At 30.8% G+C, this 18,302-nt stretch overlaps 1 protein-coding gene across 1 annotated transcript; it reads left to right on the top strand.

The window, feature by feature from the left end:
• Positions 1-487: 487 nt before the first annotated feature.
• Positions 488-17,892, top strand: LOC106679076 (very-long-chain 3-oxoacyl-CoA reductase). Its single transcript, XM_014418027.2, has 6 exons — positions 488-689; positions 6,498-6,620; positions 6,694-6,801; positions 12,468-12,688; positions 16,089-16,334; positions 17,748-17,892. The coding sequence occupies exons 1-6, from the start codon at positions 524-526 to the stop codon at positions 17,847-17,849; spliced, it is 966 nt and encodes a 321-aa protein (XP_014273513.1). The 5' UTR covers positions 488-523; the 3' UTR covers positions 17,850-17,892.
• The last annotated feature ends 410 nt before the right edge of the window (positions 17,893-18,302 follow it).

Raw genomic sequence — 18,302 nt, 5'->3', positions numbered from 1 at the left:
CCAAAAGTATGATTTTTAGATTATTTCTGATATTTGCTGTAAAATAATTTACTGGAAAATTTCAGGTCCGTTTTCAGGACAAAATGTGGGTGTATGTATATGTTAATAACATATAAATGAAAATGTGTATGTTACAAATAGCAAAATGTTTTTATGTATAATGATAAATATATTAAAACATTGTTTTGTATATTAACAGAACATTATAAGTTTAATATTTCAGATTAATTAATTATGGTTTGTGAGAATAATAAATAATTTTATTTAAAGTTAAAGAAATTACTAGTGGTAATGTTTTTATATAGATGTTTTATGAAGATGAAGATTAAATTGAAGTTGGGTCAGCTTCTTTGTCACCTCCCTTTGTGCCCCGGTTTGAACAATATATAGCGGCTCTAAAGACAGCGATCTAAATTACTCTTAAGCGGAACTAGCCGAGGTGATACGAGATGTACCGAAGATGATTGACTAAACAATAAGAACTTTTGAGGCTGTTGCAGTCTCATAGTGCCTACTACTAAGTATGATGGAATCATTACTTGAATCAAAGCTAACAACATGGCTCGGTATCTTTACACTATTCAAGTTGTGCCTTGCAATAATTCCAACAGTCTATCGGAAAATATATTACCTTTTGGCACCAGCAAACTGGAAAAAATTTGATTTGAGGTATTATGGAGAATGGGCAGGTGAGGGTTCATTGAAATTTACTGTTTATTTTTAAAATAGCTTTTGCCTCATAATTTATTTTTATAAGCAAATATTAATATTATATGTAAGAAGGTATATCATGAAATGAATAATCATACTTATACCTGTTAAGAAAATATACATAAACTGAATATTATGAATATTAAGAAAATACATAATATGTTATATTGATTATATATACATCAGAAATATGAATCAAGTTAAGCCTATTTTTACCTAATATATTTAGCATGGTAATATTTTCAAATCTCTACGAACAATTTACTTATTACATTATAGTGTGAACTGGTGTTAGCACGTGACTCATGTCTCACAACGCCGACATGAAACTCAACTTTCAAGAGAGATTCTTGAAGTCACTGTCTGATCCACAGGGTTGCCACTTTTCACTAACCTCTTGTTTTATTAAACTTTTCCGTTGTATCTTTTTCTTCACTGCTTTAGTTCATTCTCTGCTAAGCTTATATAAAAAAAAAGTCTATTTTACTGTCAATGTCGTCTTCCTTGCTTTTTTTTTTGCATTAATTTTCTCTATAAAGCAGGGCTCTAATTCAGTATAAGATGAAGCATTGTCATTATGTCTTTATTTGGACAACCAAATAAAAAAATCTATTGAAATCTATAATATATGAAATATCCCGCAATACATTATACTTTATGTTCTAAAAATGAAATGTTTTATATTCAAACAAAATTTCGATCTTCAAAATAAAGGTCTAACACAATTTAGAATAAATAATAGCAAAGTACTCAAACTGTTTGTTCAAATGGAACGGATTTCAAAAACGCCACTTTGCTTAAAAACTACCCCTGTGTTTTTTTATTAAAAAAAAATTATTAATTGATTTTATACTATTATAATTCCTTAATTTTTTTTAAAATGAAACTAGAGGACTAAAAATAGGTTTTATTCATTGAACACTGTCCCCAAATTCGATCCCTGCTGTGAAATAAAATTTATTTTATAGTTTATCGAACGTTTATAAGATTCGATTCTGGCCTTTATAATGTAGGCGCTTGACCTTCTTAATTAGCCATTTGTTGATAGAAATATCATCAGATCACGTCCAGGTATAGAAACATAACGTCCCTTGTCAAATACAGAAACCAATATCCTACTTTTATTGTTAAATATTTATATTTATCAAGACAGAATAAAATAAAATTTTGTAAGAATAAAATTTTAAGAAATTTTACAAATTCAAAAATTTTTAAGAAAAATTTTTTTTTTGTAAAAAAGTGAATAATTCATTTATTGAGTATATTAGACTAAAGTCGAATGGTTATTGAGATATAGATTTCTCAAAATAAATTCACTAACTATTGATCTTTCAGTACATTTTTATGAAATGTTGCTTTTTAAAAGGCTATATCTCGAGAACTTTTTGATGTCAATAGCTCTATTAGGGGTAATATTTCAGCAAATTTACTCTTCTTAGATATAGAGCTCCGAATGAAAAATTAATGTTTTTTTAAGGTTTTGAAACAGCCGCCATTTTTTATTCCCCCTACCTATACTTGGCAGACTCATCAGTTTTGACTAGTAATTATACATAGTTTTCATTAAAGTAATTAAAAATTGGGGTGAGATAACTACCTTTTTTTCTTCCCGGCTCTTGTACTATTATTTTATCGATCTGTGACTTATTAAATTCTTCAAAAATATTTTTTATTGTTTATTTTAAGGATCTAATGTGTTTTGTAGTATTAATTAGGTATATATATATATTTGAGCGATTTTAATTAGGAAATTTCTGAACTTTTAATAAAATCAAAACAATTATATAAACAATATATTAGCAAGAGTTAGTAGGTATGTTGTTTTAGATTTATATAATTGTGGTTTCATGCGGCATGGGTATGTGGCAAGTGAATTGGCTCCTTTATGTTTTAGTAATTCAATAATCATTAGAATAAAATTGGCTCAATGGGTTAATAATAGTTTATCATAGCCTATTAATACAATTTTTTATTGTTTAAATAAATAAATTTTATCCTATTTTAGTCTCAAAACATTTTTTATTCCTTAATTATTTTTTAAACATAATTATGTCGGAAGTATCGCACATTTAAACATAACATTTAACACTGATTGTTATGATAAATTTTAACAAAGAAGGTTGACTATGATAAAAAATTTTAATTTTTAATTTATTATGAATAATTGACTAATTAGGGTTATTTTTGGACTGATATAAATGACCTGGGCAGAATAGCCTGCATGAAGTTGTTTTTTTAAATTATGTGGGTCTAAAATTGAATTAAGATTGTCCTTGGGATGGCCGAATTTGCCGAAACGTCAGACATATAAAGGAATAAAAAATGTTTTGAGACTAAAATAGGATACAATTTATTTATTTAAACAATATTAACTAGTTTCAAGAAAGTGTAAAAATTACAATTTATTTTCTTTTTGTTTAAAATGGATCGATTAACATTTTAAATTTTATAATTGACTTAAAAAAATCATTGTATTTTATGCAGTTAATACTTAAGATAAATGTAAGGATTAGAATGTTCCTGGCTTTATTGTTAATATATCAATATTTTAATGTCAATAATTATTCTGAAGTAAACAGTGATATATATTTTTAATAAAAAAATTTATAATAACTTTCTTGTGTTTTATTGCAGTTATAAATTAAAAAATTACCTATGCACGTTTATGTTTTGTAGAAACCTTAATATAAATATTAATACGAGTTTTAATTTGAATATCAAAATTATTAGTTAAATCAAAATATATAAAAACATTCATTTAATAATTTGCTTAAAATGTTTATTCTCAGGAACTGCTCATTGGGATTACGATGTTGTTTTATTTTTGGAGTATTCCAGTTTTAGATTTGAAGTGTTCCCGTGTAATATAGCATCAGAGATTTTTAATAATGATAAATATCAATAACCGTGAGTACTTGAGATGAATGTTTTTAAACATTTTTTCGTGTAATAATTTTACTTAAAGTAATTAAATTAAAACACGTAAAAATTTTTCAAATGTAATTATATAATTGTCAATTGTAATTGAAAACAAGAGTGTTTTTAAGCTACATTCACTTTATTATTTTTTAAACCTGATAAAAACTGAGGTAAGTCACATGGCTCATAAACCTAATAAAGATTGAAATCGTTTTGAATTGGTTTAAGAAATATCCTTTCCGAATGACAAGGTTATTAATTCCTGTCAGTGTATCCTGGCACAAATTTAAATAACACAATCACATAATTTTGCATATCATCCTTCCCATATTCTCTCATAAATTAGGATCAGTGCTTGAGTAAATTTGAATAAATAAAGGTTAAACGCTATGAAAACTCAGGCCATTATCATAGGTTCCAACTTCTTCCTCAGATCCAACACCTCCCATCCTACCTTAATCCTAAACGACCACCCATCACTTTCCTTTGGCAAAAACCTAGGTATTAATATTGACCAAACCCTATCCTGGATACCTCATCTCACCCAAATTTCACGAAGGGCAATTAGTACACTTATGCTATTCCATCGCTCCTTACACTTACTTCCATGACCTACTCGTAAGCGTCTTGAATCCTTACTCATTTTGCCTACTTTAACTACGACTGTGGAACATACAGGAGGCTTCTCGATTTCACAGAAAGCAGATTGAAGTGAATCATGAATTCCTCTTTAAGATTGTTCTTCGGTAACTCGAGGTATTCTCATGTTACCCTCCTCTTAGTGGTTCTTCCTCTTTATCCGTAGACAATATTATCTTGGATCTTACGTGTACCAAAACCATAACTCACATCACCGTTCCTACTTCTTGAGTCTCCAACAACTTAAATTCTCAATCTACTCACAGGAAACAAGATAGTGCCTTTCTGACCTCCACATTCCTTCTCACAGGAGTAAAACATTTGGACATTCCATATTAACCCGCTCTACTGTCTTCTGGAATTCCCTCCCTTTTAAAATCCCCCAACCTACTCCTCCATTCTTCTTTTGAATTCCTCCTTTTTCTGATACCTTCTCACATCGTAATTCGCCCCTATTTAATCATGACATCATATTTTAAGAATGGGATGAAGATTAAAAGTGAACAATTTTTTTAACATTCTATATACCCCATGATTTATAAATTTAATTTCTTGTTTCTTATTTCGAGAGTGGAGGAGTTTCCTTACCTTGGATCTCAGGTCATAGCAACAAATAATGTTTCCACTGAAATAAAGCAATCACAGCGATGCTATTTTGGATTGTTAAAACAGTTCTGGAGCAAGCTCATTAGTAGGAAAACAAAGATCCATTTGTATAAAACTCTAATTAGACCTGTCCTAACATACGCCTCCCAGACATGGACCCTATCCACACAGGATAGAAATTATCTGTTGGTCTTCGAGAGGAAGATCCTTCAAAGAACTATGCGCCGGTAAGGGATGAGGAAGGCTTGAGAAGAAAAATAAATAAGGAACTCTATGAGGTGCTCCAAGATATAGATATTATGACCTTTGTTAGGCTGGGACGCCTTGGGTGGGCAGGACATGTTGCACGGGTGAGTCCCGGCGAAATGCCTAAAAGAGTCATGGAAGAAGAAATATATGGTCCAAGAAGAGTCAGACCTCCGGTGGATGGATGGTGGTACAAGACGCACGAGACCTGCTTGGAGTCCGAAATTGGAAGGCAGCAGCCCAAAACCGACCCGAATGGCGGAGGCTCATAGAGGAGGCCAGGACCCATCGCAAGGTCGTAGCGCCAACTGATAGATAAATAGTTTCTTATTTCCTGCGTGTGGATAAGTTTTTACAGTCTTCTGCATATATATATATATATATATATATATATATGTGTGTGTGTGTGTGTGTGTGTGTGTGTGTGTGTGTGTGTGTGTGTGTGGGTGTGGATATAAACAAATATTTATAATGGTATGTATATATGCACAGATGTTCCATATGATTTATTTGATTATTTTATGTTCTTATATTTGCTTATTGTAAATAAAAGACCATAAAATATTTAATTTTAATATATAAGAATTTGTTTTATTTTGTTTACTTATATATTATATTGTATTGTAGATATAGTTCAAACTGAGCTATTTATATTATTTCAATTTCTGGTTAGAATAAATTTTATTTTCTATTCTATTCTAAATATGCCCTGAAAATTAAAAATGATTAGTTCCTCAAAGGAAGAATATATAGAGTATTTGAATTTTTACAGTCACTCCCTCTCCCTTTTCGTAACGTTTTGAGAATTTTGAAATGGAATCGGTAGACTCTTAGTTGTGATGGTTAAGAAACCAGTGTTTCTCCCAGCACACTTACCTCTGTAATTACTAATAGAAAGAGGTACTTTTAATTAAGGTTTTTCATATAAAACGTGAAACGATTTTGAATCGGTAATTTTTAGCATTACTGGCTTCGAATCCGAGTGTATCACAAAGCTATTGCCCTTTGTTATTCTATGGGTCATTATTAATCTCGTTATTGTGACGCAGCATGCTTTTCATGTTTACTGTATGTAAGTGACATACCTTGGTATTAAACATAGCATATACTTAATAAATGGTTAATTCCCTCCAGACCAGTTGTAGGTTATATTACTGCTTTAATTGGGTCGCAACTATCGAGTTCTGCTCCGGATAGCATGGACAGACCCCTTTAAATTGAGGTCAGGGTCAAAAATTCGCATGAATATGAATAAGTTTATGGTATCAGGTTATAACACTAAACTGCTCTGGACAGGATGGTCGTTCCTTACCTCTTTTTTGACATCTCCACCTAACGCATTATCACTCATATCAATTGGTCTTTTGGTATTACAGTGGTGACTGGGAGTACTGATGGTATTGGAAAAGCGTTTGCTGGCGAATTAGCAAAAAGAGGCCTTAACATAATTCTCATTAGCAGAAACGAAGAAAAGCTACGATTCACAGCCAACGAAATAGGTGATCTCAACTAATGACGCTTGAAAATATTTTAAATCTCAATTCAGATTTTTTTAAATATGATGTTTTTCAGAGGAAGAATTTGGGGTTAAGACGTTGTCCATTCAAGCTGATTTCACTGACAGGAACTGCTATGACAAGATAAAGAAAAACCTGGACGGGAGAGATATTGGTATATTAGGTAAGAATTGAATGTTTTTTGGTGAGTAAAATAGTTAAACTTTTATATTGTTTAAAAATATCAAACTGAAGTATAAGTGAAGAGCCCCATAATTATTCAAACAGCGGAACTTATAATAATTTTTTGTAATCTTTTATTCCATTCATTTTACAAATTAATTCTCTTGACACAATTTGAATTTTCTGCTTGTCGATGTCCAAGAAAATTTTTAAATCCTATCCATGTTTGCGCATACAAAAATCGTCCTTTTCGTTGTTCTGATTTATTTGGAAAAGCTGGATGAAACTCGGTATTTTGTATTCAGCTTTGAATTTGTCGAACCAACTGACTTGTTTTTACTTTGTCATGTCGTAACTTTTGATCGACTTCTAACAACTAATGTCATAACGAAGGTCCGTCCTTTCTCAACCCCACTCATACATCAACTTGAGAATTTGAAGATCGCATAATTTGTAAAAAGTTTTTTTGAATCAGTATTTCTGAACTTTATTCACTGTTAAATTGTTTTTGTTTTTTTTAAGTATTAGTCACTCATCTTTTTCCTACCTAGAAGGAAAAAGCGAACATGTGGATGCTTTATTTATCTTTTTCACTTTTGTTTACTCCACTAACGCCTGTTGAACAGATTCGCTACCTAGGACACCACCTTGACAAGAGACTTACTTGGAATCCACATGCAAGACTGAAACGACAAGAAACTGCTCGTAGATTCGCATTGCTACAACACCTACTTGACAAATGCTCTAAACTTCCTAATTACAACAAAAAATTATTATATACTATGATAACCAGACCAATTTGGACATATGGAATTGAGCTCTGGGGCTCTCCCAAACCATCTAATTCCTCGCAAATCCTTACAATCGAAAATCGTACGTAAAATCCTTGATGCTCCTTATTACGTCACAAATAAACTCATCCACAAAGACTTTAACATCCCATTCGTTGCAGATTTGGCCCAAAACAGATATTCGTCTTTTCATTCCACACTCCTTACCCATCCTGACCCATTAGTTCTTAATCTCCATAAGAATCCTTGATAATCCTCCGAGGCGTCTGAAAAGAAGCTGGCCACGGGGCCTTCTAATTCAAGTGTTAGAAACATTCATCCAATTTACTTATTGTATTTATTATTTTGTACAGTTGTAAATTACATTAAATGAATAAAAATTTGTAAAGAAATCATTTACTTTTATTGATTAGACTCTTTCTTTAAAAGTAAAAAATAGTGTTTTTTTGTGGTACTTTGATAAATTATTCCAGTTATATTTAATTCCAGGCTCATAAAACACCATTAGTACTGGATTTGTTGGTTAGGTTTCGCAGTTATAAGATCGTTTGGCAAATGAAAACGTCTAAATCTGTGTTCGATTAGTAGAAGTTGAAAATCTTGTTAAGTAACAGGTTTGACGCTAGGGGGGGGGGGACTGTCCGGTTTTGAAGAAATTTCCATTTATCAGTGTTGAACGCGGGGATGGTGGACACAAATAAAATGTTTTTACTGTTCTTACAGATTTAATAGTTACGGTTAAATAACATAAAACGTTCTTACTGTAGTGAGAACCAACAACACACACAACTGAGCCTTGGTGGCTTCTTACAAACTGTCAATTCTAGCAACTGGCCGTTAGACCAAGTACATAACGGTTAGAGAACTAATATCGATACATTCACCGTTTGCCACAGAGCAACATTTATACAATAAGAAATGAATTTTTACATCACACTTTAACAATTAGAAGTGTTTCTTAAATGAAGTTTCCACTGTACAATTATTCGACAATCAGTACTTTATGATTCCTGAATCATCTTTTGATATGCTGACTTTATATTTAATTCTATTTCTTAAGAAATTTATATTATAATTTATTTAGGTCTCTATGATTCGGGATTTTTTATGATCATTAATTTTTAACAACTCGAGTTACTTAATTTAAACTTACTTAAATAAAACCTCTGCCTAATTCGAAACTTTATAAGCATGAATATATTAATATAAGTATGCAATATGCAAATAACAGCGATTATGGAATCGAAGTGTTGATAATGAGTCAGCAGACTGTATGTTTCATGTGTCCTCATTTCCTGATGAATCATAATTTGTCTAGTACCAGTTCATTTAAACTTTGTTACATAATATTATTTCATTCTATACATTAATTATTAGAGACTAAAAATGGAATAAAAAAATGGTTATATCCTCTAAATCCTATCTTACTGATTAAACTCAAAATATTGTTTTTTAGGAAATAATAAAGGTTTCAGTTCAATTGTCAGGGAGAGCATAAGACGTGTCTTAAGATACGTTGAAAAATCACATTTTTTTCAAATTGTAATACCCCGAAAAAGTTTTGAATTAAGGTAATAAAAAAAATAAAACAATTCGATTCGTATCCCCCGATCGTTTATAGGCTCTTTTGGATTTGACGAAAAATATTAGACGCGTGTCCCAGAATTCTTGCCAATGCATGATTTTTTTTATGTTATCGTATAGCGTCTTTGTTATGCATGTATTTAATAGTTATTATATACAACTATATTGTTTTTTTTGTGTGTGTATAATAAGAAATGAATTTAAGTACGTTAAAAATTACAAAAACATTACATCCAGTAGACAAAAAAAAAAATTATGGGAAAAATCAAGTCAGATTCAGATTTAGTGTCTTTTGAAACCTTTGAATATTTATGTTTCTCATAAATCAAATATTACGAATTTTCAGGCTTAGTTTTTGTAGGATATTTTTTCTACCGATGCCCCTCATTCACGAAATAAATTCATGACATTCTTTTTTAATAAATTCATGTTGTCCAAATGCAATGTAACTGTAACTGTTAGAAAGTTAAATTGTTGCTACTTCAAGCCATATTAATATCTTTTAAATTTTATTTGGAAGAAGAAACAATTTCTAATTATGAAAAAATTCTCAAAAATAAAACTTTATGTCTTCAGTACTAATTTGTTTACGAAGGTCAGATTTGAACCATTGCCTGCAGTTTGGAGGGTCCAAATTTCCTTGTAAGTTGTGTGTAGATTAGCGTTGTGTTGATGTTATTGCAATTTTAGTGATCGAAAAGGAGAAACTTTTTAGCAAAAAATTGTTATATTTCGATTGCTTCCTAACCACTTAAACCCCTTAGTTTCTAACCTTGCATCTTCTTCCATTCCTGACAATCCTCTGAGGCACCTGAAAAGAAGATGGATAAAATGTCATTCGAGTATTACCAACGGGTAGTTGCTCTACACACCCGTAAAACTCCATTTTAACTAAGATCAAATTTACTGAATGTATTATGTAATATACAGTTGTAAATTTCAATAAAGATATTAAAAAAAAAAAAATATTTTAGGTGCGAATACGAAAATCAACTTTATTTCTCCATAAAAAAATATTTTGTCCTTTTCTAGGTTTGTCGGTCTAAATTATTTTAATACTGTGCTGATATTATGGCAATGTGTTGTAATAATATACCAATCTATTTGTTTTTAAGATGTAGGATAAGAAAACAATATAATCAATTTTATTAATTGAGTTTAAATATATTCAAAATCACAAAAACCAAAAATCGCTTCTTGCACAGTAAAAAACTTCTTTACATAAAAGCTAGTCAGATTCGTTTTTAGTATCCTCAAAAACCCTTAAATATGAATTTTTTTAAAATACAAAAAATAATTTACCTGGCTCACTTTGCAACGTCAGTCGCAAGAAAATTATGTGGTATGGAAAGACTATTGAAACAATTCTGATGGATTCAGCGAACTTGTCAAATCTTTCTTTATAGACTGTCATAACGGCAGACTTCAGCAGTTAAATAGATGTATGGATTATACATCATTGACAAATTAAAATTAATTAATACTATTCTAATACACTAGACTCCAAATACAAACCCAGAATTATAAATGTTTATTCATATGAAAATCCATAAAATACAAAAATATATTTTAACTGGCCCATTTCGCAAAGTTAGTCGGTCTGAATTGTGTCAGTTATCTATCAATATCACACAAGTTTCTGTCGACTGTCGTTGCAAAGTGGGCCATGTAAAATATTATTTGTATTTTATGAAAATTCTTATTAATAAACATTCATATTTATGGCATTGTATTTTTGATTTTTAGAATTGAAATAATTAATTTTAATTTATCAATGATTCATAATCCATTCATCTATTCATGTGCTGATATCTATCAAAGATATTAAACTTATTTCCTCTACCTTTTTACGCAATTTAATTTACTTACCCAAAATTCAAAAATTTTATTCCCAAGCTATTGCCATAAGTAGTGTTATGCGATAAAATTAAAATTGTCATAATAAAGATAATTTTCTTGGGGAAAATTACCATATTGGCTTTCCCCTCTCCCATAGTATGAAGACTATCAAAACTCTTTAGTTTTGAGCGCCCAAATGTACGAAAAATATTTTACGCGTGTCCGAGGATTCTTGCCAATGCGCCCTAGGAGTCTAGAAAAAATATTTTACATAGTTTTGGATTTTTTTATATTATCGAATAGCGTCTTTGTTTGCATTTATCCACTTTTGCGCCAATTTATGTAATATTAAAAATTATTTAAAATTAAATAAAAAGAAAATTAATAGTTTTCTGTTATTATCATATCTAAAGTATAGTTTTGAAGATGACAAGGTCAAATAAAAAGAGCAAATATTAAAGAAATATGAGAATTTTTATTTTATTTTATATAATATTATGGACTCTTAATCTCAGGGCAGGTTTTTAGGCAATTGGAATATACATTCAACTACTATTGACATTAAATTAAATTATTTATAAGCTACCTTTACAAATCTGCTTAAATTCTATTTTGAGTAACACTAATTAATTACTCTACGTCTTCGTTCTTAACAAACAAACACTCACTAACTGTAACGAAAACATTTTGTCTTCTTTCCCAAAATGCTTCTTCACAAAATCTCTTCACCGCTCTCAGGAGTCGTTCTCTCACTAGGCAATCCAAAACAAAGAGTCCCTTATTCTTCTTGGGTGACTCTTCGATGTCTTCCCTTTTCTAGATGTCTTCCACTGCGAGTAGCTAATGAATCTTCCGGACATTCTGCTTCTAGGCAATGTTATCCATCTCCCGCCTAATCAAAAACTAAGTTTTCTTCCTTCCCCTTCTTTTGTTGTTAATTCTCAACATCGATTGTAGCACTACGGTTTTGACTTTATTCCTATGATTTCCTTTATGAATAATTTTCTTTAATACTTATTCTTAAATTTTTTCTTAAATGTATTGTAATTTCAATTATGATGGAAAGTTACAATAAAGTTTTTAAAATATTCAAATCTGCTCAACATGCCCGCGATTCAACGGATTTTTGGAAGGACACGGGCTATCTTGGCTTTGTTTTGAATAACGTATTTATTGTAGACGATGAAAATTGGTTAGCTTGCTTTTTGGTTCAAAAAAACAAATGAACAATATTTAAATGATATATAAAATAAAAACATATTAAAAACCCTTTATACATAAAAAATAACCATTTACTCAAAAAAGAGGATATTGCATTTTTGGAATTAAACTTAAGATATTTACCAACGGTAATGAACACACAACAGTAGGGAACAATGGAAAGACCCAACCATTTCATCATCAAATCATTATTTTAGATTATAATTAATTTTTTTTTTGTATATTTTTTCAGTAAACAATGTTGGAATTGCCAGAAAAACTCCAGCGGAATACTGCACAGTTGATGAAGAATTCATTTGGAACGAACTTGATGTTAACTGTGGTTCTGTATCAATGATGACGAGAATCGTATTGCCCCAAATGAAGCCAAAAAGGAAAGGCATTATCGTAAACATAAGTTCACTTTCAATAATTTTTGGTTCACCTACTATGGGAATATACGCATCCACCAAGGTGATCTTGATTTGAAACTCCTTTTTCTTCCATACAAAAAAAGCATTAAATCTAAAAGATATTCATATGGTTTGCAAAAAAAAGAAACTCTGCTTTTCAACGGTTATTATTTACGTTGGATTTGGATAATGTGAGACGTTATGGATTTATTTCGTTAACAAGGGACATTGGCAGAAAAAAAATATCCTTCAAAAGTCAAGCTCAAAAATTTATAATTTTTGATTTGTATGGAAATTCGTATTTAAGTGTTTCAAAAGACTAAGAACGAATCTAACTTTATTTTTAGTACACTAATACAATAAACAATCTTTTGTTAATATTCTACACAAATAAACAAATTGACTGGTATATAATTACCATTAAATGTATGTAGAGCAAAGTCGGCATACAATAATAAAAACAATTTCTAAAATTATAAAAAATCTTTTTTTTTTTTAGCTCCAAGGGCGTATTGGTCCTCGAACACGTGTCCAATATTTTTCGACATAGTATCACAAAAAAACAAAAAACGTTTCATTAAGATCGGTGGAACACTATTCCCACATACAAATCTATTACTGTTACTGAAAGCCGTACAAAGTATATCATCAATTTCCTTGATAGCAGTTAACGGACGATAAGAAAACATTACAAAAATAATTTTATGGCCTCAGATAAAACTGGTGCCATGCTCTTAATCATTTAATAATTAAATAAGTAAAATATCATTAAATTCTGCGTAAAATGAGCACCGTAAGTTATTAATGGAATGTATAAAAAAAAAAAAATGACCGTTTTTCAAACAAATAATTGAATTTGTATTTCATTGATATAAAATACAATTAATACTAAAAGTATAGTCTATTGTTATCTACCGGCATTAGCCATCTGCCAGCCAATTCCTCGATCCAACCTAATTATTATTTTATGGCTGTAATTTGACTTATGTTATGTTCTTTACTTTGCATTTTTTCCACTAAAGTCCACCGTTAAAATATATTCAGGGGAAAAACAAGGAAAAGACCTATAATTTCGTAAATCGTTAGTATATTAAACTAATTAGGTACTTATTAACCGTTTTAGGACAGCCGGAAATGCATTTTCATGTTACGTATGGATTCATATATATAATACTACACTTCAGTTTTTGGTAAGATTAAAAAAAAATTAAAATGCAGTTTCGTCGTTAACGATTTACAATATACTGGTTAACCGAATTGTCGTTATGGTTCTGCTGATTCCAAACAGAATTTATAGGATTGTGACAGTTGCAAAGAATAGTATCATGCTTGGTTTAGCATAGTTAGGAAATTGATAAGGTTATAAACAATTAACTAATGAACAGATTTACTTCAGATTTTAGAAATCGTTTTAAAAACGAATATATTGTCCAAAAGTTATTTAAATGTGTGACATGTGCATACAATATATTCCATTTGCAGATCTCTTAGAATATAGAACTACGGTAAAATCTTGATCGAAATTTAAATATGATACAACTTTGAAATAATATTAATTTTCCAATAAAAGACTTCAAGATCAAATAGATTATTGTATATGTAGAAGACAACAATTTAAAAAAAAAAAAAAACACCTTCTCTTCTAGAGTGGGTCATCATCCTTCTGGATCCGCTAGTGCCTCCAGCTATTCCACGTTTTCTTCACCAAAATTTCCTCAGCCTCGATTTCCTTCTCCACATTAAAGTATATAGCCCTTCTCAGGTATCATTTAATCTCACTTATAAATACTCTAGTTTTAAATACGTTTCTTAATTTAATAGTTTGATAATTACATGTAATTGCAACAATAATCTATCTTCCAACTGTTTCCATACACAGTCTACAAGATATGACTTCATACATCCACTATCCATTTTACTCTAATATCTTATTGGTCTTTCAATTTACTAGGCACGCTCCGACCTCATATGCACATCATGACTTCTTTATTGAAGATTCTCCCAAAAAATTATCGTTTTCCGTTCAAACGTTTTACAACATTCCTACTCTTATGGTCACTTCTAAGTAAATTTCATTTCGAGATCTTGATTTCTTCACCTTCTAAAATATTAATTTTAGCTGTTTTCTACCCCTCGTTATAAGGGACGGCCGTGCGGGTTGTGGCGCAGGTCCCAGTGCTCTCGGTTCGGAACGTTTTGGGTTCGATTCCTACTTGGGGCAGTTAAACATTCATTTTTCGGCGGTCCCGAAGTATGAAGCTTGACACTCCCACCTTGGTTAGTACGCGGCCGCAACCTAGGTAGCCGTCAGGGGTTGGCAAAAAGGACCACTAGGCCCACTTGCCGGACTTGTTCCCCCCACCAAATCCCCCAGTACCAGTACCCCTCGTTATAACGAGAGTTATAATGTAGCTGTTAAGTCAATCGGCCAAACGGGAATACGAAGGGTGGGCCAGGATAAATATTGAAAATACTGGAATTAATTTTGGCATTATCACCTCATGGTTTAAAAAGTTCTGACTAAAATCAAATACTGAAGTGATACCGAATTTCATTTTAAAAAAACAATAAATTGGTTAAGGGACACCATTCCTTTTAAATCAGTAGCTATTTTAAACAAAAGTAAGTGAGTGATATTTCCTCTACTCAATTTAATTGATAGTGAAAAATAAACAAAAAAAAACTCTGGAAAAAAAGTATAATTTTCCTGCAAAAAGATACACATACGTTATCAAATCAGCAGTTATGTAATTAATGGCCAAAATAACTTGTTTTAAGTATAATAAGTAATAAACAAATAATAATAATTAATCCTCGGAATAAATTTCGTCTATAATGACAAGAATGATCTTCGGTTAAAGTACTCCCCCCCCCCCAAGTTGGTACATAAGGGCTTCATTTGTGATATTTCATTTGAATATTTGTGTATGGTACCAAATTGTGAGTTGTTTTTTAATTTTAATAATTTTCTATGATATCTATATTGTTTCAACTATAAGAACCTTAGATAAAATACTTTATTGTCACTTTACACTATTTTCATCCTTTTTTCTCTCAACTTTTATTCTTTAAAAATTCTCCAATATTTTGGCCCTCAGGCCATTCTCAAGGATACAACCTTTAATATTGATGTCATTGTTTTTTAAAATCTCAAATTGCAGGCTAATTTCCCTTGTCCCATATAACTTTTTTTTTATTTATATCCTAGATTTAAAAAACTTTTTTACAAACTTCCTTCTTTCACTTATATTTATATCTTAAAAACAGAACCTACCTTCAAAAGGTTAGGACTCTCTTGAGAATGGTCTGAGGGCCAAAACGTTGGAGAATTTTTAAAGAATAAAAGTTGAGAGAAAATAGGATCAAAATTGTGTAAATTGATAATAAAATAAACCACTCTCAAACAATCATATAAAAAATTAATGAAAATACTTTATGTTAATTATATATTTATTTTTCAGTGCTTCGTAAATATGTTTTCAAGTTCTGTCCAAAAAGAAATGGAAAGATACAATATAAAGGTTAAATGCCTGACTCCAGGCTTTGTAGAAACGAGCATGACAAAAATATCGAAGCCATTTTTTGAGAGATTCCCAACCATTGCAAAAATATTTTTCCCTGATTCCAAATCTTACGTTAAAAGCGCAGTTGATTCATTAAATGAAGACGACCTTTTCGCAACAGGATATTGGAGCCACACTTTGATGGTAAGTCCTCAGTAGTATATATATTTTTTTTTTAATATTTACTTATTGCTATTTACAACTGTACATTATAATACATTTAGTAAATGTGATCTAAGTTAAATTGGAGTGTTACAGGCGTGTAGAGAAACTACCCATTGGTAGCACTCTAATGACATTTTACATTAGCTGGTCTTGTGACCATCTTCTTTTCAGGCGCCTCGGAGGATTGTCAGGAATGGAAGAGGATGCAAGATTACAAACTAGGGGGCATGAGTGGTTAGAGAGTTTATAATGGAAGGAGTGATATCTGGTTCGGGCTAGATCGGTTACATAGGGAACATTAAGGTCTTTATGTATGATTTTATTTGTATCAAAGTAAGGAGCATTGAGGATTTTACGAAGGATTTTGGATTGTAAGGATTGAATACGAGAGGAATTCGAAGGTTTAGTGGATCCCCAAAGCTCAACTCCATATGCCCAGATTGGCCTTATTACAGTCATGTAGATCAGTCTTTTGTAATGTGTTGGAAGTTTAGACCGTTTGTCTAGTAAGTGCTGTAATAGTCGAAATAGACGTGCAGTTTCCTGTCTTTTCAGTCTGGTGTCAGGATTCCAGGTTAATCGTTTGTCCAAATGTAGTCCAAGGTAGCGGATCTGTTCGACAGGGGTAAGAGTAACATCATTAAATGAAACTGTAGGGCAGTCAGTAGCTTTACGACGAAGGGTAAAGGTGATTTGATGGGATTTGTTGGAATTTATCTTAATCCTCCAATTACAACACCAATCTTCGAGGGCTGTGATATGGGATTGGAGATTTTGGGATACAATTAATGGGTTATTATTAACAGTGAGCACACATGTGTCATCGGCATACGTGGTGAGGATAGTGTCAGGATTGGTTGGAATGTCAGCTGTATAGACGGTGTAGAGGATGGGACCAAGGATACTACCTTGAGGAAGTATATTTTTCATACTTATACATTGTATTATTTTTCGTATAGTCATTTTCATTTTTGCATTTTTTTCCCTTGATTTATCTTTTCGTTTTCTCAATACGGAAACCCTGCACGACTTTTATTTCTTTAATTTAAATTTTAAAAATTTGTTGTGGAGTGGTCATCAACAACTTTCAACAGCATCCTACTTTGAGTTTAAAATATTCCGTACTTCCTCTTAATATTTTCCGACTTATATATTTATTAACAGTTACTGTATCCACTTCCCTTTATAAAATTTCTATTATGGACGTCCCTACAATTATTTTGGAGGAGGTACTGAATCTAAAATTTTCCAACAATGTTGACATGATTTCCCAACTTGCCAAGGAAAATTCCTCTACAAATCCATTAATATGAACGTAATTTGTGAATTTGAGATCTGTTTTGATTTTTCTATTTTTAATTATCATACTGACGAATATTATAATATTTACAGAAACAAATGTTTATATGGATGCCTTTGAAGCTGAGAGTTCACTCAACGTATCTGTTTATAAAGATCCTGGGTCACTATTCCAAAAAGAAGAATTGTCAATGAAACAAAAATATGTGTGTAAATAAATATATTGGTGTTGATCGCTTTTTTTTTTTTTTCTTGTCTGTTAATGACGTATATATTTTAAGGATCTTGAGGTTTAGTAAATAAAAAGGACATAATGTAGTTATTTATTATTTGTTGAACCTCAAAATCTTAATATATATATATACTATAAGATTGTTCAAAAAATAAAATTTAATATATCTATAAGTTATATTTTACTGAAGTGAAACCAAAAAGTATAGGAGAGAGAGGAGTGTGAAATGAAAACGAAGTACTATCAAAGACTGATCTATTTTTTTTTTTTTTTTTTTTCCGAACCCTCTAAAACAGAAATAAAAGTGAATTAATAAGTGCATTACTGTGAAAAAAGAAAAGTAATTCGTGATGTATCTTACCTTTTACTACCTTTGGTATTTTAAGGTTACCTGTTATGTTTAATATCACATATGA

The sequence above is a fragment of the Halyomorpha halys genome, unplaced genomic scaffold (genome assembly GCF_000696795.3).
Source record: "Halyomorpha halys isolate HHAL.00 unplaced genomic scaffold, Hhal_1.1 Scaffold176.1, whole genome shotgun sequence".
NCBI lineage: Eukaryota > Metazoa > Arthropoda > Insecta > Hemiptera > Pentatomidae > Halyomorpha > Halyomorpha halys.
Note: the sequence above shows the minus strand (reverse complement) of the source record. Positions and strands in the feature narration are given on the sequence as shown.